The sequence below is a fragment of the Entelurus aequoreus genome, linkage group LG08, assembly GCF_033978785.1.
Source record: "Entelurus aequoreus isolate RoL-2023_Sb linkage group LG08, RoL_Eaeq_v1.1, whole genome shotgun sequence".
Lineage (NCBI taxonomy): Eukaryota > Metazoa > Chordata > Actinopteri > Syngnathiformes > Syngnathidae > Entelurus > Entelurus aequoreus.
The window spans coordinates 14870225-14894330 of record NC_084738.1 but is presented as its reverse complement, the minus strand read 5'-3'; the positions used below and the strand labels follow the sequence as shown (position 1 = coordinate 14894330).

Genomic DNA, 24106 nt, shown 5'->3' with positions numbered 1-24106 from the left:
ACCAGGCCGACTGCCTGGCAACAACAAGCTTAAATACTGGTGACATGATTAGTGAAAACAGGTGCGTGACTCAAAATGTGAAAACGTGAGACAGGTGCGTGACATGAGGATGTGAACCAGGTGAAACTAATGGTTGCTATGGTGACAAAGCAAGGGAGTGAAAACAAGAACTAAAAAGTGTCCAAAAACCAAGCAAAACATAACTAAACAAAACATGATCACAGACATGACATCTGCCTTGTTTTTAATAAATACTTAGGCCTACTTCGCTGCTGTATTGTACTGTTGGCCCTTATGGTGCTACATGGAGAGCCAAGTGTTTTCTGAGGTGGTGCTTGGTGAAAAAAGTTTCACATCCACTGGTCTAGAGTGTTTTTCTTAATAAAGCGCGACATTTTAGCTAGCAGGACACAAACGTTAGCAACTCTAGCTACAGCGCTAACATCGCGCTCACATTTTAACAGCAACATCATGCTCGGTAAGCATATTCGCTGGTAAAGAATACAATGATTACCCTAATTTTCCGGGCTATTGAGCCGCACCCAATAATAATTTAATAAATATTATATATATATATTTTTTTTTCTTTAATAATTGTATAATTTAATAAGTATTTTTACATACATTAGTCGCACCGGACCATAAATAGGTACGAAATACTTTGTAAATGTTTATTGACCTACCTTAATTGTTTCCAAATGGTGTCAGTCACACGGCAGTAAAATGGCTGATCAAACAAAACAGAAGTCCTCACCATGAATTGATTAACGTCGACCCCGACTTAAACAAGTTGAAAAACTTATTCGGGTTTTACCATTTAGGGATCAATTGTACGGAATATGTACTGTACTGTGCAATCTACTAATAAAAGTCTCAATCAATCAATCAAACCATGGACCCAATCAGCTAAACAGACTCAATAACTCCACAGTGACATCTTGTGACATCTTGGTGCATTTGCTGAAACCATACAAAAATAATTATACTGTAAGTTAATAATACTAACACACACTCGTAAACGTGTTAGCATATTAGCTAATGCAAACTATGCCAGCTTGATTACATTTCGATAGCACGTACACATATGCATGAAAACACTCCTACAGATACCGCGCATGGAACGGTTTAGTAAGTGTCAGGTTCAAACACTGATGACATCTATTAAACAGACAAAGAAGCAAGGAATTAAACAGAGACAGAATTAAATTTGGCTCAATGAGGAGAAACGCGTGGACCTGTACCTTTGGACTTTCCCTGATTACATGGCAACAGCTGTTTCTAAAGGAAAGGGGGTCGTAAACAGCCGCTGCCTTTGGTCACTAAACAGTTTAAAGAAAAGTTGCCTGGAGGGGGGTCAGGTCCTGCTTCCTCTCCGCTTTGTAGATCTCGGGTGAAGACAAAATCTTCCTGTGGATTACAATACATCAAAGAAACCGACTCCTTCATGTCGCTTCCCATCCTACACAGTGGAGTTTTGCAAGCCTTTTGATTGGTAAAATCAAAGACAGCTTTTGTCTACTCGCCGGGAACTCATTAAAACACAAAGCTTTATGAAAACTTAGATACAATTATTCTGACAGTAAGTAAGAATTGTTTTAGTTATATTGTAAAACGCACAAATGTTGCTTGAAGTGACGAATGAAGAGTCATTTTGAGCAGAAACGCTATGGACGAATACTTCCGGTTCAAGGTGAGCAAACTGGTTCACAAGAGACCGCCATAGCAAGAACAATAACACACCTTTTCAGTGTCTATGTCGGCGTAATATGAAAACTATTTGTTGAATACAAAACATTACGGCAGTTAGCGAAGAAAAATCCCTAAATTAGCCCCAGAGTTGAAAGCGTTGGAAAAAGAAATTGAGGAAAATACGGTAAACTTACAGCTCCCAAATGTGTAGCTGACCGACTGATAGTTGACAAATGTTTATTTTAAGATGTGTAGTGAAGCCTCTGCACATTTGGCGCTGATAAAGAGGCTCTCGGGCAGTGGTATCAAACCTAAGACCCGCGAGCCGAATCAGGTCCGGGGAACAGGTTTTATCCGGCCCGCGTGATGAGTTTGCCAAGTATTAAAATGAGCTGCATTTTTTTTCGAATGAAAGAAACCGCTGTTCTAGAAGTGTCCACTGGATGTCACTATAGCAATTCTGTTAGGCAAGCAAATGGTTTATACCGGGGCCAAGCAAGAGGTACACAGTAAAGGGGGACTGTGGCTCCTCCTCCCCGACCCACATGAAACTTAAAACCTGACGTTTTATGTCTTCTGTTTCGAACACATTGTGATTATAAATAAACATTGATTGATTGATTGATTGATTGATCGTCATTTGGCACACTTACTCCCCCATAATGTCACTGTCAAAAACGAGAAAACTTAACCCTTTTGATTAGTTTTTACCTCCGTTTCTTACGGTTTGTTGAGTTAGCACTGGATTGATACGTAGACATGACAAAGGAGGTATTTGATACCTAAAAGAGTTTACATGTTGTGTTTTTGTTCAATCCCAAAATGAAAAAGACTTAAAACCTCTAAAGACTTAGTTGGCCACATGCGTGGACAGCACCTTTTAGCTCTTATTTCCAAAATTGTGTACACTACTGAATTGGGGTCTTATGGCCGCTTATGTGGACACTTATACTGCCATCTGGTGGTGTCAGAAGAGTATAACATACAATGGAATTTGGGAAAAAAAAGTGTAAAAATAAGAATTAGCATGTCACTAAACATGAAGTACACGTTTGTTACTTATGGAATAAGTACATCATATCAAAATAGTTTTTATTCTAATTAGAGTCCAATAAGCCCAAATAGCAAAGAGAAATAAAAAAAAGCATGTAAACAAACAGCTTGGGCCTTAAGAGGTGTTAAAGTTTAATCCTTTTAGTCAGTAGACTGGTTTGGTCAGATGGTCAGATTTTTTTTTGTGTGTTATTATTATTTCAATTTCTTTTCATTTTGGATTTTCTGTAGTTCTTGTAAGCTTCTCTCAATGGATGTGTGAATGTGTGTGTGTGAGTGTGTAGGGCGGGATTGTTTTGTTTTATTTGCTTTGTCTTGGGTCTTTTGTTTTTCCTCTGTTTGTTATATGTTTTGGCTGGTGTTATTTTTGGAAAATAATTAATACAAATATTTTCTAAAATATATATAAATAAATAAATAAAATAAGTTGAATCCTGGTTTTGTAGATACACTGAGGCCAAGTCTAAGCTTGTTGTGTTTTTCCTCAGAATTTTCAACAAACTTGAAGTGTTATTTGTAGAGATGTCCGATAATGGCTTTTTTGCTGATATTCCGATATTGTCCAACTCTTAATCACCAATTCCGATATCAACTGATACCGATATATACAGTCGTGGAATGAACACATTATTATGCCTAATTTTGTTGTGATGCCCCGCTGGATGCATTAAACAATGTAACAAGGTTTTCCAAAATAAATCAACTCAAGTTATGGAAAAAAAATGCCAACATGGCACTGCCATATTTATTATTGAAGTCACAAAGTGCATTATTTTTTTTAACATGCCTCAAAACAGCAGCTTGGAATTTGGGACATACTCTCCCTGAGAGAGCATGAGTAGGTTGAGGTGGGCGGGGTTGGGGGGGCGGGGTTGAGTTTGGGGGGGGGGGGTAGGGAGTGGCGGGGGGTGTATATTGTAGCGTCCCGGAAGAGTTAGTGCTGCAAGGGGTTTGTTCTGTTGTGTTTATGTTGTGTTGCGGTGCGGATGTTCTCCCGAAATGTGTTTGTCATTCTTGTTTGGTGTGGGTTCACAGTGTGGCGCATATTTGTAACAGTGTTAAAGTTGTTTATATGGCTACCCTCAGTGTGACCTGTATGGCTGTTGACCAAGTATGCCTTGCATTCACTTGTGTGTGTGAAAAGCCGTAGATATTATGTGACTGGGCCGGCACGCAAAGGCAGTGCCTTTAAGCTTTATTGGCGCTCTGTGCTTCTCCCCACGTCCGTGTACCACGCCGTACAGCGGCGTTTTAAAAAGTCATAAGTTTTACTTTTTGAAACCGATACAGATAATTTCCGATATTACATTTTAAAGCATTTATCGGCCGATAATATCGGCAGTCCGATATTATCGGACATCTCTAGTTACCGTATTTCCTTGAATTAGCACCGGGGTGGTAATTAATTTAAAACCTCTTCTCACTCCGGCGCTTACCAAAGGCATGCGGTAAATTTAGGCATGCGCTAATTATTTTGCGAAACGAGTTTGACCCGGCGGTAATTCTGACCCGGCGGTAACTCTAGGCATGCGCATATTATATACCCGGCGGCAATTCAAGGAAATACGGTATTTGTGATTTGTACGTTTTCAGAATGTGCTTGGCCAAAGTAAAACAAAGAAAACAACCTGGAGTTGACTTTATTTTTAAGTTATCGTGCCATGATTTTAACATTGAAATTTTAAATTTTTAAGTGATTTTACCCACTTGGGAGTAGATTTTCCTGCATGCGGCCCCTGAGCTGAAATGAGTTTGACACCCCTGCACATTACCACCACTTTGCAAATATAAAACTTTGTGATGACATATTTTCCTGTGTTTACCTTTAGAATTTGGCCGCGTTTCAAAGATTTCCTAAAAGCGTCAACTGGATGCCATGAATGCAACGTGATTATTCAGCTTTCAAAAGGGGGTTCAGAAAAAAACTGTGTCTGTGTATTTCCCCCCCCCAGATGGACATGGCAGGCACGCAACAAATAAAGCAGCAGATGCACACGCTGGCAAGAGTCGGAGTGTTTATGCATGATGTTGACGACACGTCAACAAGGAGCAAGGCCTGGGTAAGGCACGCTACTTCCTGCTTCTTTTTGTGACGCTGATGAATCACAAATGACATTCATGGAAAGGTCCACTGGAAGTGTCCCCTGACGCGAACTGGTGAGAGGTGTTAGCCGACATCATCACAAGTCGCGCGGCGTCGCACACGCCGCCCTGCTGTCCTCATAATCTTCAGGCCATCTGGCGGAGGAGGAGGGAGCGGGGGAACCTCGCCGTCCCCCGTCTCGTTTGCATTCCTCTCGCCGCTGGCGGAGACGGATGGCGAAATGTGTGAAAGCATCGTCCGGAACATGAAGGGAGGGGACTCTGACCTCATTTGTTGGCAGTTGGGCCCAAATGCAGCTTGATTTGGACGCCATTGTTGTGTAGCACTCGTGTTGTAGTAACGTCACACATGTTATTATTGGATATAACATTTGAAACAAAGTCAAACTACATTTTGTCTATGGCGGGGGTCGGCAACCCGCGGCTCTAGAGCCGCATGCGGCTCTTTAGCGCCGCCCTAGTGGCTCTCTGGAGATTTTTCAAAAATGTATGAAGAATGGAAAAAGATGAGGGGGAAAAAAATCAATTTTTTTGTTTTAGTATGGTTTCTGTATGAGGACAAACATGACACAAACCTCCCTAATTGTTATAAAGCACACTGTTTATATTAAATATGCTTCACTCATTCGAGTATTTTGCGAGCGCCGCTTTGTCCTACTTATTTTGGCGGTCCTTGAACTCACCGTATAGTTTGTTTACATGTTTAACTTTCTCCGACTTTCTAGGACGTGTTTTATGCCACTTTTTCTGTCTCATTTTGTCCGCCACACTTCCAACGTTGTGCGTGAGTGCACAAAGGTGAGTTTTGTTGATGTTATTGACTTGTGTGGAGTGCTAATCAGACATATTTGGTCACTGCATGACTGCAAGCTAATCGATGCTAACATGCTATTTAGGCTAGCGACATGTACATATTGCATCATTATGCCTCATTTGTAGCTATATTTGAGGTCATTTAGTTTCCTTTAAGTCCTCTTAATTCAATTTATATCTCATGACACATGTAATATGGCTTAATTTTTGCGGCTCCAGACAGATTTGTTTTTGTATTTTTGGTCCAATATGGCTCTTTCAACATTTTGGGTTGCCGACCCCTGGTCTATGGTATTGTGTTGTCAGAAAAGTAAGGTTATCCAGATTTTTAAAAAAGTATTACAAACCCCGTTTCCATATGAGTTGGGAAATTGTGTTAGATAAATATAAACGGAATACAATGATTTGCAAATCCTTTTCAACCCATATTCAATTGAATGCGGGGTTTGTATAATTTCCAAAAAGATAGCCGAAACAAAGTTAACCTACATTTTAATGTTGTATGATAATATTCCACAACAGCCTTGACAAATCCAAACAATTTACATTTGATGGTAAATGGGTTATACTTGTATAGCGCTTTTCTACCTTCAAGGTACTCAAAGCGCTTTGACACTATTTCCACATTCACCCATTCACACACTGATGGCGGGAGCTGCCATGCAAGGCGCTAACCACGACCCATCAGGAGCAAGGGTGAAGTGTCTTGCTCAAGGACACGACGGACGTGACGAGTTGGGTAGAAGGTGGGGATTGAACCAGGAACCCTCAGATTGCTGGCACGGCCACTCTCCCAACCGCGCCACGCCGTCCCCACGCCGTCTGAAAATGTAACCTGAACAAAGTCAAACACATTTTATTTTGACATTGGAAAAGGTGACCTAAACAAACATATTTTTTATTTAAAAAATGTACACACTTTTTAAAAATATATATAATTCACTTTTAAAAATGGTATAATGATAGCGGGAAAATGTTCTAAAGTCAAACTGTTTCAATTGAGGACTTCAATGACACCATAGATCAGGGGTGTCAAACTCATTTTAGATCGGGGGCCACATGGAGAAAAATCTACTCCCAAATGGGCCGGACTAGTAAAATCACAGCACGATAACTTAAATATAAAGACAACTTCAGATCTTTTTCTTTGTTTAAAAAAAATAAAACAAGCACATTCTGAAATTGTACAAATCATAATATTGTTGTTGTTTTTTTACACTTACATGTTGCAGTTAATAGTATTCTATCTTTATTTGTCGTTATTTATATTTTCTGAATAAATTATGTGACAATGTTCATCAGTCAACTCATTGGTGTTAATTTTCAATCTATCAAAATAAAAAAAAAATATGAAAATGTTTGTTATTTATGTAGTTTGATCATTTTCCTCGACTGATGTACTAACATCATGTTGTTTATTTTGTACATATATAGCATCATCTACAACGATACAAAGAATTGCTATTGCGACATCCAGTGGACACATTTAGAACAGCAGTTTCTTTCATTCAAAAGGTTCAGATTAATTTTTATACTTAGCAAACTCATCCCGCGGGCCGGATAAAACCTGTTCGCGGGCCTGATCCGGCCCTCGGGCCGTACGTTTGACGCCCCTGCCATAGATAGAAATCCCAACTCAATGTTACTCACAAAAGTGACAACAGAGGAAATAGTTAAAATTGTGACAAAAATGCAAATTTAAGACATAAGGAATTGATATGGAAACGATAAAAAAAAGGTTATTGAAGAGATCTCAAGACCATTAATGTATATTAGTAACCTACTACGACCTACTCAGTGGCCTAGTGGTTAGAGTGTCCGCCCTGAGATCGGTAGGTCGTGAGTTCAAACCCCGGCCGAGTCATACCAAAAATTTATAAAAATTGGACCCATTACCTCCCTGCTTGGCACTCAGCATCAAGGGTTGGGGGTTAAATCACCAAAAATTATTCCCGGGTGCTGCTGCCCACTGCTCCCCTCACCTCCCAGGGGTTTGAACAAGGGGATGGGTCAAATGCAGAGAATAATTTCGCCACACCTAGTGTGTGTGTGTGTGGCAATCTTTGGTACTTTACTTTAACTTTATAAGACTGGAGACAAACACCAATTTATAAATTATAGACCTGGGGCCGTACTTATCAAGCTTCTTAGAATTACTCCTAAGAAGTCTGCTAAGAGTTGACTTAAGAGTAAATAAATTCTTCGCTGAAAGCTGCACTTAAAAGTTAGTTATCAAGCGTCTTACTCACACTTTCAGCGAAGTGTAGGACTGAATCTTAAGTGTCACACTCAGAGCTGAATTACGACATTACTATGTGCCGTAAACGGAATTTTAGGTGACGTAATTTCTGTGTCCATAGAAATGACCAATCACGGAAGGGAATCCGTTGTCTAAGAATAAAGAAATATCTTGGAAATATTTAAGTGGACAATGGGAGTGTATATTTTGACAATAAACTACAAAATAATAGAAAACAAACTAGTCTCCGCCCGCACTCACGCTACCGCTCCCTCTCTTCTATCGCCCACACACTCACTGACGTCACTCACCTCACGGCCACACACATACGCTACTGTCATAACATTTTCTTTCCAATTCATTAATTAGGCAACTAATTTGAAACTGGTGTGGGTGGCTCTATATATACTAGCCCACTGCAGACACATGCAGAAATCAACAAGGAATCGAAAAGTATTAAATCTGTGACAAAAATAGTATCCGCTCTGTCTAAACGATACCGTTTGATCAGCTGCTCGTCATCAAAAAAACAACAACATTGTTCCGTTCCCTGAACGTTCGCGCACGTCTCTCTCGCCTCAGTGCCATCCCCTGCTGGCAACTCCTAACCACTTAAGACACCTCTGAAGGTCTCTTAAATATCGTGGAGAGTAGGAGTGATTCTTAGACTTAAGAACGTTGATAAAAAGCTTTTATTCTTAAGTTTGAGAGTAGGACTAAATTTCGCAAATTCTCAGGACTTAAGTGTAAAATGGCACTCTAAGAAGCTTGATAAGTACGGCCCCTGTTTCTTTACTTCCACAGTTTTCTAAAAATCATTGAAAAACTTGAACAACATAAACAAATGTAGAATACTTGCTAGTATTTCAACTTCAATGGCTTTAATCGAAATAACAGAGGAAATGACCAATGCAATACATGGTAAACAGTGTGCAGCGTCAGTGTTTATGGATTTAACTAAAGCATTTGACACAATTAATCACAATATTTTAAACGGTATGGCATCAGAGGGTTGGTCTTAAACTGGATTAGAAGCTACGTAACCAACAGGAAGCAATACGTGAAGCTAGGCGAACAAACAACACTAAATATATCCTGTGGTGTACCCCAGGGATCAATACTGGGACCAAAATTGTTCAATCTTTATACAAACAACATTTGTAAAGTTACATAAGACTTGAAGTTAGTATTATTCGTGGACGATAGAACAGTGTTTTGTTCAAGAGAGAACACACAAAGAAGCTAATACAAATAATAGCAGAAGAAATGAACAAATACAAATATGGTTTGACAAAAACAGACTATTCTTAAACCTAAGTAAAACTAAAATAATACTATTCGGTAACAGCAGAAGAGAAAGTCAAACGGAATAGAAATTGAAAGAGTAAAGGAAACCAAATTTCTAAGTATAATGATTGATGATAAAATGAACTGAAAATCTCATATTAAAAATAAACAATATAAAGTGGAAAGAAACACGTCAATAATGAATAAAGATAAATATGCATTGGACCAAAAATCACTTCATATTCTCTACTGTAGTGTTACCATATATCTGAGTTATTGTGCAGAAATATGGGGAAATAACTAAGAAAGTACACTTCATTCATTAACCGTGTTACAAAAAAGGTCAGTTACAATAATACGTAATGTTGGATATAGAGAACAATCAAACCCTTTATTTATTGAATCAAAAATACTGAAATTCCATGATATAGTGAATTTGCAAACAGCTAAAATTATACACACAGCAAACTATAATCTGCTACCCAAGAATGTACAACAACTCTTCTCAACAAAAGAGAAATAATATAACCTTGGAGAAAAATATAATTTAAACCATTTGTATGCACGTACAACACTTAAGACCTTCAGTATATCAGTATGTGGAATTAGATTATGGAATGGATTAAGCAAAGAAATCAAACAATGTACTAATATGATCCACTTCAAGAAACTCTTCAAACTTAAAGTGCTTAAAAGGTACAAAGAAGAAGAACATTGATGAACATTCTGAATTTATTGAGAATCTTATTTATCTCACCATATGAAATACAACTTACTTCACTTAATATTTATTTATTTTTCAATGTTATTACTCATGGAGTATATTGCGAATAAATTGAGAACAGGACGTGAACAAAAGGATTAGCAACTGCTATGTAAAGGAAAAGGGGTAGGGTTAAATAAGCTCTGCTTCTTTCTACTACCCTTCGATCATGTTGAAACGAGAAACTGAAAAATGTGATGTATCATGTTGTATGCATGCATGTTCCAAATAAACTCAAACTCAAACACATTTTTAAAGTTGTACAAAAATAATCAGGAAAAGTATTCTAAATTCAAAAACCTTTTTAAGTTGTAAATACCGTAAAAAGTATTCTAAAATCAAACACATTTTTAAAATTGTATTATAATATCAGAAAAAGTATTCCAAAATCAAACTAATGTTTAAGGTTCTATGATAATATTGTACGTTTGTACTTAAAAAAAGTATTCTGAAATCAAACAATTTTGTTAAAATGGTATTATATCGTAAAAAGTATCCTAAAATCAAACAAATGCATGTATTTCATAATAATAGGAGAAGAACTATTCTAGAATTTAAGATTTTTTTTAAATGGTAAAATAATATCGGAAAATTTTTTAAAAATCAAACAGATATTTAAAATTGTATAATAATATCCAGAAAAAGTATTCTATAATCAAACACATTTTCTAAAATTGTATTACAACATCATAAAAACTATTCTAAGATTAAACTTTTTTTCTATTTTTTTACTTGCATAATATCGGAAGAATTCTCCTAAAATCAAGCAAATGTTATTTATTTTATCATTATATGTGAAAAACTATTTTAAAATGAAAGATTCTTTAAAAATGGTAAAAAATAATATCTGAAAATGTTTATAAAATCAAACATATTTTTAAAGTTGTATAATAATATCCCAAAAAAGTATTGTAAAATCGACTTTTTTCTAAAGTTGTGTAGCATTATCAGAAAAAGTATTCCAAATTCAAACCGACTTTTAAGATTCTATAATAATATCAGAAAGATTATTCTATAATCAAACACATTTTTGAAAATTGTATAATAACATCGTAAAAAGTATTCTAAGATCAAAAATCTTGTTAAAATTGTATAATATCAAAACAAGTATTCTAAAATAATTTTTTATAACTGTATAATACCAGAAAAAGTATTTTAAAATCAAATGTTTTAAAATAATCCCTGAAACAATATTCTAAAATTATTAATATTTGTAAAAATGGTTTGATAATATTTGAAAAAAGTATTTCTAAAATCCTATTTATATTTTTTTAATTGTGCATGATTTGACAATGAGAATTGTGAATGAATTGTATAAACCTTTTTGGAGATTTATGCTTTCATTGACCAGCGGACAACATTCCGACACCCTTCCATATTCAATACATAGATCAAATAACATGACTTGTGTACACATTTAAGCTAAGTTAGTTTTTTCTTGTTTTTTGGAACGATGACTATCTCAAGTTTGATGTTCTGCCCCTTAGTGGTTTGGAGTGTAACCTGCTGGATGTTAGCATTGTGTTCAGCCTTTCTGCTCTTTGCAAACTCTACCTAGCAAAGTAGCAGGCAAATACATTTTTCACTTTGCTGTTACGTCATCAACTGAACTTTATTGCAATTTAATGTCAAGACCAACGGGCTGAGCTGACTTTTAGCAGCAGTGGCTGTCTCTGCATGGAACACACCTGGGGGCAATGTTGCTTTGAATGACATCATCGATGTCCGGAATAGAGAATGATGCACAAATAATGCACATTTTTACTGTAAATACAAGACATGAATCATAGATGACTCACTCAGTGGCCAGGAACGAAGGATAAAGGCCCCTCAGGATCCATGAAAGAAACATACAATACCTCGTTATATGCGCCGCCCTCAGGCAGCTTGGTGATCTGTTGAGCTGTGCCATCTTGTGCCGTGAATTTGTACACATTTTTTGCATCCACCGTCTAAAAATAACAGTTTTAGTCGACTGATACATTTCCCCCACCCTTTCTGCAATAACACGGAAAAAATGTACCCATAAAAAATGTGTTAAAATGATCAAACCCTAATCCATCAATAAAATTAATCACACGTTCAGACTTGCTCAGAACTATGAAACATTTACCCTTTTTTCCAGTATGAAAGTGGAATGTTAGTGCAGGCCGCAAGTTTTTCCTGAATGGCACTATACAGTGTTGGTGCGGAGCTGAGTGAACCTACCAATCACGGTGAGGTATATGGCTCACCGCCTACTTGCCAACCCTTCCGATTTTTCCGGGACACTCCCGAATTTCAGTGCCCCTCCCGAAAATCTCCCGGGGTAACCATTCTCCCGAATTTCTCCCGATTTTCACCCGGACAACAATATTAAGGGCGTGCCTTTAGCGTCCTCTACAACCTGTCGACGCCTCCGCTTTTCCACCGTACAAACAGCGTGCCGGCCCAGTCACACGTTGTATGCGGTTTCTGCATACTCACGAAAGTGACTGCAAGACATACTTGATCAACAGCCATACAGGTCACACTGAGGGTGGCCGTATAAACAACTTTAAGACTGTTACAAATATGCGCCACACTGTCAACCCACACCAAACAAGAATGACAAACACATTTCGGGACAACATAAACACAGCAGAACAAATACCCAGAATCCCTTGCATCCCTAACTCTTCCGAGCTACAATATACATCCCCACGACCACCTAACCCCGCCCCCACCCACAATCTCCCGAATTTGAAGGTCTCAAGGTAGGCAAGTATGGCCCCAGTGGTGTGCCGTCAGGGCCAGCAAGGCCTTCTCTGCTGGTCTAACATAACCAGGAATCATGATCATAATTAAAGATAAAATACAATTTTTTTTACTTTCCCTAAATATCTAAAAGTATTCGTATTCTCTTCATGTCATATTATGCTCCTTCCAGTGCTGTGGTTTTTACTTTTAGTTTGTATCCAATCAGATTTCAGCTAGCTTATGTTGCCACGCTGTACCAAATCTGCCTAGAGCCTTCAAAATCAACAATGCGAGCGTCCGTGCACTGTAAGAGAACGGACACATACAGGTGATTGACAATTGCGATAGCCAATCAGATCACGAGTTGTTGTGCAATAAGGCCTTTGTGGAGAATGCATATATTTTTAAGAGTTATTTCTTTATTCATAGTCATGTTTAAAGCAGCTAATATTTTCCCATGTGTGCTCTTTATGCTTGTATCTTATGTCCGCAAGTAAACTCTGTGCTTTACCTTGAAGGCTTTGGAATGTGAGAGTATGACATACTCCCTGTTTATCTTATCAGTATTAGAACAAAGAGGCTGTATTCCTTTCGGGGCACGGTGGGGGCTGTCATATTATTATAATATTTTTTCTAGATGTAAAACACTTCCTTGTGGTCTACATAACATGTAATGGTGGTTCTTTGGTCAAAATGTTGCATAGATGATGTTTTACAGATCATCTTCAAGCCGCTTTCTGACAGTCGCTTCAGGATGTGCCATTTTGTGGGCGGTCTTATTTACGTGGCCCACTTTTGGCAGCGTCTTCTCCCCGTCATCTTTGTTGTAGCGGTGTAGCGTGCAAGGACGGGAGTGGAAGAAGTGTCAAAATATGGAGCTAACTGTTTTAATGACATTCAGACTTTATTTAAATCAATAACAGAGCAGCATCTCCTCATCCAAGGTTCACTAGTGCAATAACAACGTCGGAAATGTGTCCCACGAAAAACCGTCCGACCGGAACTCTCTAATAACCAAAGTTCCTTGGGTGAATAATGTAAACTCACTACACCGGTATGTTTTAGCGCTTTAATGGCGAGTTTACTGACAGATATAAGTAAGAACTTTACACTACTTTATATTAGAAATGGCAACAGCGGAGGATGAATGTCCCATAACAAGAAGATAAAGAAAAAGAAGAAGCTTATCGACTACGGTGTCGCCACGGTCTACAAAGGCGGACGCTCGCAATTTTTCAGGATTTATGCAGATCCCAAATACAGCAGGTACCAGAAGGTAAGTTGCGTTTGCATAATATTGCGAAACAAAACGCCAAATAATATGTCTTACCTTATACACACACCATAATAATACTCGTATGTTGAATCACAGTACAATCCATCAAGCGGTGTGGCTTCATAGTTGACCAAAGTCGTACGAAAACATTTTGATAGATATTTGAGGGCCGTGTGTAATGTTCTATATTTTCAATGAAACATTTAAAATGTTGGTGTTGTTCACTTGATACTACACGTATCTCTTATTTGTGATTGCCATCTACTGGTCACACTTATCATTTCACCATGTACCAAATAAAATAGCTTCGAGGTGGGTAAGCACAACCAGAATTATTCCGTACATTAAGCGCACCAGGTTATAAGGCGCACTGTCGAGTTTTGAGAAAATGAAAGGATTTTAAGTGTGTCTTATAGTCCGAAAATTACGGTATATTCCACAGCCCAAAGCATGTATTTACTTTTTTCTTGATAATTCCAATATTTGTTATTGTTATTGTTATTATTATTATTATTATTATTATTGTCTTATTTTGTGTTAAAAAGTAAAAATAACTACATTTGAGGAGGTTGAATTTTTATTTCCAGCAAAGCTTTTCTTGTGTAATACCTGATACGGCCTAGCCTCGCCCAGACTCTGCCTCTAGTAAATTAAGTTTGAGGCCCCTGGTTCAAATACTATTTTCAAAATACTGCATGTAGTTTTGGATAGATCAAAGATTAGCCATAATATTGTCTTTTTATGGAGTGTCAAATGCATCCTCATGGACATCTTAAGTCTCACTGACATTACATAAGACAGTAAAAACATGCAATCTGTCATGTCAGCATTTCATTTTGGAGAAACTGATGACAAATAATTATTTATTTATGGGGTGTCCAGAGGGTAGTGAATACAGAGGTGGCACAAGGGTGAAATACGGTGACCAAAAGTTCCCTTAAGGACTTCAGGACAACTCGTTCCCATCTTCACTTAGAATAATAAGAACTTTCTTCCAGACTCCAGACGCTGGCTTTCATTCTGCATGCTGATGAAGACATCTTGCTAATACTCATTTGTAATTCCTGCGCTATTTCATTGTCGGAACATCGGAGGAACGGCATATCTTGTGATGCATCACGGACGGACAGGATCAATCCTAGCTTGTGAGAAGTGACTTCATCTTAGAAAAGGTAAGAGATTGAAAGCTATCCGATAACCCTCTCCCATGTCGTAATATTCGGAAAATAAATAAAAAATATCGGAAAATATCGGATCATCCGCTAACACGGTTACATCATAAACAGACAGAGCAATTCTGTCCCGTCAATGCGAGCCTGACGCCATCAAGATAAGCCGATCGATCACGTATGCAGACACACGCCAACCCCGAAGACGCCTTTAAACCTGACTAATATTGACATCCATGTAGAAATACATGCTAGAGTGTAGAGTGCACCGGTATTTAGGCTACATAGACCAAATCCTAGAATAAATAAATATGTTTATATACATTAACCATAGCAGACTCTATAAGCCGCAAATATATACAGGTACGAAAGATTTTGTAAATGTTTATTTACCAACCCTAATTGTTTCTAAACAGCAGTAAAACGGCTGCTCAAACAAAACAGAAGTCATCGTCGTGGACCCACTAACTGCGGAGGCTAGCTCTCCAATCAGCTAAACAGACTCTATAACTTCACAGTGACGTTTTGGTGACTATAGAAAACTGAAACAGTACAAAAAGAAAGTTTTTTTAAGTTAATAATAGTAACACAAACACTTGTCTTGGCTTCCAGTCGGTCTCTTCCCGGCAATAGAGGCCAACCCGCAGGCTTGGAGAGACCCACCTGCCCGAACAATGTCGAGGGGTCCCTCGAATCCACAATACGTGTGTGTGTGTTCATCGTTAACAATTCTCTCCCAAAAATCCCTTATTCGTGGCCGCTGGCAGACATAAGGAAGTTGTCTTTGAGCGATCACCCGCTGCCTTCGTCTTCTATTGACGATCACGGCAACAGCAGTGGCTGCAATACTAATCACAACTCCAAAACCATGGAGTCGCAAAGCGTCCATCTTCCTCAACGTGGAGTGTCACGGGACGGGATTTTACAAGAATTACCGCTCATGATGCAAAACATCCTTAAATGGAAACACCTACAAGTCGCAAATATATTTTGTCAAACTTTTAGAAATATCGCTTTTATTTTGTGAAAAACTGCATTGGAAACTTATTTAAGCCGCACCCACTAATTTTTTTAAGAAAAACATATTTGACATATATTAGCCGCCTTTTACATACCGTATTTCCTTGAATTGGCGCCGGGGCGGTAATTAATTTAAAACCTCTTCTCACTCCGGCGCTTACCAAAGGCATGCGGGATAGGCAAGCATGCGCTAATTATTTTAAAACCTCTTCTCACTCCGGCGCTTACCAAAGGCATGAGGTAAATTTAGGCCTGCGCTTTGAGTGTGATGTAAGGATACCATCATGAAAAGCACATGTAATAAAAAAAAAACCTTATTATGGTCTTACCTTTACTTATAAATGATGTCCTTTCGCAGCTGCCTCTGAACAAAAGCATCGATAACTTGTTTATAGAAGTCTTCCTTATCTTTCTTCAGTTTTAAAAGTTTCTTTGTCTCGATGGAGATATTCCTTTAATTATTACCTCCTGCTTCGATTGAAAGTCCAGTTTAGAAAACTGTTTTATTTTAGATATGTATCAATCAATCAATCAATCAATGTTTATTTTTATAGCCCTAAATCACAGGTCTCTCTCTCTCCTCGGTACAGAGCCCACATACGGGCAAGGAAAACTCACCCCAGTGGGACGTCAATGTGAATGACTATGAGAAACCTTGGAGAGGACCGCATATGTGGGTAACCCCCCCCCCCCCTCTAGGGGATCCTCCATGTTAATAGTGCAAGCGAGAGGAAAAAATAAACGATCGCTGCTAAAGCTGTTGCTGCTTGTTGCCCTCTACCACCAGGAGGCGGGAGTCATTTAATGACCCGTATTTGACACACGCAGCTACGGTATATTAATAAAACATAGCTGCTTACTGTTCTTTTTAGCATATTCAATAGCTTGGACCTTAAATCCTACTGAATAGCTCTTAATCTTCTTCCCTTTATGCGATTTCAAATAGTTGAAATCAGCGTCCTCCATTTTGAAAATTATGACAGGTGAAGTGTCACTAGTGACGTGACGAGTTTGACCCGGCAGAAATTCTAGGCATATGCTAATTATTTTGCGAAACGAGTTTGACCCGGCGTAAATTCTAGACATGCGCTAATAAAAAAAAATTTTTGCGAAACGAAGCGTTAATCCTGAGCCGGCGGTAATGCTAAGCATGCGCTAATTATTTTGCGAAACAAGTTTGACCCGGCGTAAATTTTAGACATGTGCTAATAAAAATAATACTTTGCGAAACGAAGCGTTAATCCTGAGCCGGCGGTAATGCTAAGCATGCGCTAATTATTTTGCGAAACGAGTTTGAAACGAGAATTCTAGGCATGCGCATACTATATTCCCGGCAGCAATTCAAGGAAATACGGTATATCGCCACCTATAAGGCACAGATATATACATTGTGAAATTAGATGTGTTAATGTTTATTTACAAACGGTGTCTGTTACACGGCAGTGAAATGGCTGATCAAACAAAACAGAAGTCCTTGTCATGGACCCACTTGCTGCGGAAGCCAGTTCTCCAATCAACTAAACAGACTCAATAACTCCATGGTGACATCTTGGTGAATTTACAAAACTGAAACAATACAAAAATAATGCTACTGTAAGTTAATAATACTAACACAGACACTCGTAAACATATTAACATATTAGCTAATGCTAACAACGCTAGCTTGATTACATTTCAATAGCACGTAGAAATATGCATGAAAACACTCCTACGGAAATCACACATGGGACGTTTTAGTAACTATGAATTGTTTTAGTTGCATTGTAAAACTTACAAATGTTGCTTGGAATGACGAATGAAGAATCCGTACAAGCAGAAACGCTATGGATGACTATAATTCCGGTTCAAGGCACGAAACAGGAAGTGCAATTTCAACCCGCAGCACCTGCAGTGAGCGAACTCTTCCAAAAGATGAAACAATAGCACAAACAATAAAACAACTTCTCAGTGTCTCTGTCGGTGTTCCATGAAAACTATTTGTTGAATACAAAACATTATGGCCGTCAGCGAAGAAAAGTCTATTAAAAAAAACGACACTTTATAAGCCGCAGGGTTCAAAGCGTGGGGAAAAAAAGTAGCAGTTTATAATCTGGACATGACGGTAAAAAAGGAAAGAAAATCGTATCAGTGATGATTATTGTGTGTGAAATAATTGAAAGCTGCAGGTATCCGATTTTTTTCTCCCATGTGGCATATTTTGTAAAAATATGAAAATCTGCTAATGCGACTGAATCATTAATCGGATCAATCCTGCCAATGGGAGCTTTATGTTCGTGACGTAAATAGAGGCGCCTTCGATCAAAAAACACCCACTGTAAATCAAAACTGGAAGAGTTTGTCCAATTATGTAACAAATTATTTGGATACTTCCATGTTGTCACTGATCAATTTTGGCACTCATGAACTCCAAAAAACCTGCTCAGAGCTGCAGAATACAGAATAAGTCCACGGTTACTTTGTGTGAAGTAGATCCATCTTGAAAAATGTGCTAATTGAAAGCAACAAGTTGCTGATTTTCGTGGCATAGTTTGGATAGGAAACCGCATACATATTAAAATTCATCCAATTAATCCGACGGACATATCGGATCAATCCTGTCAGTGTGAGTTTGGTCCGTATGCGCTTTCATTCACCCTGTAATTGGAAACACCCCCGAGGTAAATCAAACTGTTGCTGAGCTACTACAAAAATACCAATGTTTTTTCCACTTTACTACGTCCTACAAACTTGAGGGGGGGCTCATTGGAAATGCAAAATGGGCCGAACCTTACCTCATTGCTTTCAACCTGGGCTAGAGGTTAGTTCAGGTCAATTGAACGATATTTAATATTGTACTTGTGTGGCAGCCATGTAAGTTAAAGTTAAAGTTAAAGTTAAAGTACCAATGATTGTCACACACACTAGGTGTGGTGAAATTTGTCCTCTGCATTTGACCCATCCCCTTGATCACCCCCTGGGAGGTGAGGGGAGCAGTGGGCAGCAGCGTAGCCACGCCCGGGAATCATTTTTTGGTGATTTAACCCCCAATTCCAACCCTTGATGCTGAGTGCCAAGCAGGGAGGTAATGGGTCCTCACAACCTACCGATCTCAGGGCGGACACTCTAACCACTAGGCCACTGAGTAGAACACTTAAAGGGCCCCTCTGGGGACGACAACATTGGCACTTACCGTATTTTCCGGACCATAGGGCGCACCGGATTATAAGGCGCAGTAAAGGAGTCAAATTTTTTATTTTTTTTAAAAACACTTCCTTGTGGTCTACATAACATGTAATGGTTGTTCTTTGGTCAAAATGTTGCATAGATTATGTTTTACAGATCATCTTCAAGCCGCTTTCTGACAGTCGCTTCCGGATGCGCCGTTTTGTGGGCGGTCTTATTTACGTGGCTCACCTTCGGCAGCGTCTTCTCCCCGTCATCTTTGTTGTAGCGGTGTGGCGTGCAAGGACGGGAGTGGAAGAAGTGTCAAAAGATGGAACTAACTGTTTTAATGACATTCAGACTTTACTTCAATCAATAACGGAGCAGCATCTCCACATCTGGAAACAACACCGGAGAAATGTTAACTAAAGTTCCTTGGGTGAATAATGAAAACTCACTACGCCGGTATGTTTTAGCGCTTTCATGGCGAGTTTACTGACAGATATAAGTAAGAACTTTACACTACTTTATATTAGAAATGGCAACAGCGGAGGATGAATGTCCCATAACAAGAAGATAGAGAAAAAGAAGAAGCTTATCGACTATGGCGTCGCCACGGACTACTGCACGCAATTTTTCAGGATTTATGCAGATCCCAAATACAGATCAGCAGGTACTAGAATGTAAGAAAAGTTTTTTTTTGCATAATATTGCGAAACAAAATGCCAGATAATATGTCTTAGCTTATACACACACCATAATACTCGTACGGTGCAGCCTACACATATCTCTTATGTTTGACTGCCATCTACTGGTCACACTTATCATTACACCATGTACCAAATAAAATTGCTTCAAGGTGGGTAAGATCAACCAAACTTATTCCTTACATTAGGTGCACCGGGCTATAAGGCGCACTGTCGTGTTTTGAGGGGAAAAAAAATATTTTAAGTGCACCTTATTTCATAGTTCTGGACCTAAAAATGATAGTCGTGATGAATGGGGTGAATTTATGCTTTTTAGGCTTTTTCAGCACATTTTGTAACGCCCACTTTTAGCTCCAAAATGTGGGCGGGCCTGCATCAGCCTACAGAAAACTGGAGGCAATTTCATATCACGTAGTTTCTTTTGGGAGCATCTTCATCCAAAATGACAATATTTTCACGCAGAATTTGAGGAAATGATCAAATATGTCTGCCATATGCTTTGTTGCAGGTTGCAGCAAATACAACTGAAGAAGTGGTCAGCCTGCAGACATTTGGCAAGATGAGGAGAGTCTGGACCTCCCTGTCAAATTGACGTGGCCGAGCGAGAGGGGTGGGATTTGCGGCGATCATTTTAAGGATTCTGACTTGGAAGAGGTAAAAGTTTTGGGTGGAGTTTGGATACAAACATTTTTTAAATATTCAGGCCAAATGCCATACCAAGATTCAGAAGCTCCCTCAAGGGGAGAAAGACAAAAAGAAAGATAAAAAGACAAAAATAAATGAATAAAAAAGAGCAGACCTGACCGTCAAAAATGTGAGACAAAGAAAGCAAACCTAGTATTCTATTTTGTGTCCTCTTCTACTGATGTTTTCCTCAAGATACTTGAGGAAATGCAGAAAGAGCATGAGGAAACACACCATAATAATCTCCTCTTGGAGATGGAAGAGCAGTGAAGTCTGGAAATGGCGATTCTTTTGTATTACTTTTTTGCTCATAACACTAACTATTTCTGTTTTGAAGTAATAATGGACCAGGGCGACAAAAAATATACTATTAAGTGACCAAAATAGTAGTTTTACATGCCTTTATTTACAAACCCCGTTTCCATATGAGTTGGGAAATTGTGTTAGATGTAAATATAAACGGAATACAATGATTTGCAAATCCTTTTCAGCCCATATTCAGTTGAATATGCTACAAAGACAACATATTTGATGTTCAAACTGATAAAAAAAATTTTTTTGTGCAAATAATCATTAACTTTAGAATTTGATGCCAGCAACACGTGCCAAAGAAGTTGGGAAAGGTGGCAATAAATACTGATAAAGTTGAGGAATGCTCATCAAACACTTATTTGGAACATCCCACAGGTGAACAGGCAAATTGGGAACAGGTGGGTGCCATGATTGGGTATAAAAGTAGATTCCATGAAATGCTCAGTCATTCACAAACAATGATGGGGCGAGGGTCACCACTTTGTCAACAAATGCGTGAGCAAATTGTTGAACAGTTTAAGAAAAACCTTTCTCAACCAGCTATTGCAAGGAATTTAGGGATTTCACCATCTACGCTCCGTAATATCATCAAAGGGTTCAGAGAATCTGGAGAAATCACTGCACGCAAGCAGCTAAGCCCGTGACCTTCCATCCCTCAGGCTGTACTGCATCAACAAGCGACATCAGTGTGTAAAGGATATCACCACATGGGCTCAGGAACACTTGAGAAACCCACTGTCAGTAACTACAGTTGGTCGCCACATCTGTAAGTGCAAGTTAAAACTCTCCTATGCAAGGCGAAAACCGTTTATCAACAACACCCAGAAGCGCCGTTGGCTTCGATGGGCCTGAGCTCATCTAAGATGGACTGATACAAAGTGGAAAAGTGTTCTGTGGTCTGACGTGTCCACATTTCAAATAGTTTTTGGAAACTGTGGACGTCGTGTCCTCCGGACCAAAGAGGAAAAGAACCATCCGGGTTGTTATAGGCGCAAAGTTAAAAAGCCAGCACCTGTGATGGTATGGGGGTGTATTTATTAGTGCCCAAGACATGGGTAACTTACACATCTGTGAAGGTGCCATTAATGCTGAAAGGTACATACAGGTTTTGGAGCAACATATGTTGCCATCCAAGCAACGTTACCATGGACGCCCCTGCTTATTTCAGCAAGACAATGCCAAGCCACGTGTTACATCAACGTGGCTTCATAGTAAAAGAGTGTGGGTACTAGACTGGCCTGCCTGTAGTCCAGACCTGTCTCCCATTGAAAATGTGTGGCGCATTATGAAGCCTAAAATACCACAACGGAGACCCCCGGACTGTTGAACAACTTAAGCTGTACATCAAGCAAGAATGGGAAAGAATTCCACCTGAGAAGCTTCAAAAATGTGTCTCTTAAAAGGAAAGGACATGTAACACAGTGGTGAACATGCCCTTTCCCAACTACTTTGGCACGTGTTGCAGCCATGAAATTCTAAGTTAATTATTATTTGCAAAAAAAAAATACAGTTTATGAGTTTGAACATCAAATATCTTGTCTTTGTAGTGCATTCAATTGAATATGGGTTGAAAATTATTTTTTATTAACATCTAACACAATTTCCCAACTCATATGGAAACGGGGTTTGTACACTGTGCTGTAGATGACGTCACACCAAGAGGTGGCAACATAACGAGTCTGGCGACAGAAAGGGGGCGTTCCAAGTAGGGTTAGCTATTTACCTATTACTCAAAAACTAAATGATATTATGGGAAATGACTGCCAGATTCATTTTTCGGGAGCAAACCACGTTAGTGAAATGTCGGTTATCTGGACGCTATTGGCCCTTTAAAGATCAGAAAACCTTTGCAATGAGACCTGCTGTATAAATGCATGATCCTCAAAAACAAAGACCTCCATTAACACCGTCAATCTTTAGTCTTTATTTTGTCACAATGGTATGTCAAATATATATACGTCTATGTGACATATAATAGATGACATATATACTTTCATTTCTTTACAATAGAGAAACAACATAGAGACACACTATTTTGGTTTGTAGGGAGACGCTCCCTTTATATAGTGTTTTTTGTTGTTGTTGTTGTTGTCCTGTTTATGAGTTTATTCACAATGTGTGCTTGTTTTCCGTACGTTCGAACAGTTTTTTTCGTGTGCAGATCAATTTGCCCCACTTTGGTCCTTGTGGCCACACAAACAGTCCCAACAGCAAAAAGTATCGGAACCAAAGTCTTTAGAGAGTTTGCAACGTTAATCCAATCAACTTGTGTTTCCTCTGCTGCTGGGGTTCTTGAGGGACGTCTTCAAAGCTCCTACGGCGGAATACTGGATTCTTTGTCCCGGACTCGATGGCTTTGTCACGGGGGTGGAAAGTTCCGGATGGAGTTCATTGGCGATCTGGACGTAACGCCCCCCTCGGTTGTGCTCGTCCACGTCTGACTGCCTTCCCCGGAGGTCACAAGCCTGGAGCGACGGGATGATGGGAACGGAGCTCGTGCGCAGGGAAGGCGGAGGGAAGCTACTTCCTTTGTCCAGCCGGGTGCACGGGACCTCGGTCCATCCCTTTCTGATGGGAGGGGTCCTGCTGACGAGGGCGCTCGCCTCGCCGCCGGCGGCGTCGCACCTGGAGCCGGGGCACAAACACAGACCAGGTCAGGTGGTTTTCCGAGACAAAACATTACAATATTCAGCATTCAACACTGAAGGTCCTCAGGACAAAAATGTCTGCTTCCAAAATGGCCTGTAAACATTTTATATCATGTTGTTTTGTCGGGGCGGTATAGCTCGGTTGGTAGAGGGTTCCAGGTTCGATCCCCGCTTCCGCCATCCTAGTCACTGCCGTTGTGTCCTCGGGCAAGACACTTTACCCACCAGCTCCCAGTGCCACCCACACAGGTTTAAAAATTAAACTTAGAGATTGGGTTTCACAATGTAAAGCGCTTTGAGTCACTAGAGAAAAGCGCTATATAAATATATAATTCACTTCACTTTATTCCACTTTAAACAAGTCAATATTTTAAAACTTGAAATATAAAGTACATATTAAATACGCATTCTATTTTTTATGATTTAAATCTTTTAAAGGCCTACTGAAATGAATTTTTTTTATTTAAACGGGGATAGCAGATCT

The 24106-nt window shown here is 39.1% G+C and overlaps 1 protein-coding gene and 1 long non-coding RNA gene across 3 annotated transcripts in view; one reads left to right on the top strand and one right to left on the bottom strand.

Moving 5' to 3' along the window:
- Positions 1-5549: 5549 nt before the first annotated feature.
- Positions 5550-21121, top strand: LOC133655461 (uncharacterized). Its single transcript, XR_009827003.1, has 3 exons — positions 5550-5643; positions 14940-15113; positions 20487-21121. It is a non-coding gene; the product is annotated as an uncharacterized LOC133655461 (long non-coding RNA).
- Positions 21122-22765: 1644 nt separating this feature from the next.
- nrg3b (neuregulin 3b) overlaps positions 22766-24106 on the bottom strand; it is a 614555-nt gene continuing 613214 nt past the window's right edge. The window contains exon 9 of one of the 2 annotated variants that reach the window (XM_062055657.1): positions 22766-23599. In XM_062055657.1, coding sequence (XP_061911641.1) covers positions 23236-23599 — 364 coding nt within the window. In that variant the 3' untranslated portion in view covers positions 22766-23235. The remainder of the gene's footprint in view (positions 23600-24106) is intronic. The other variant, XM_062055656.1, reaches the window with a different exon arrangement.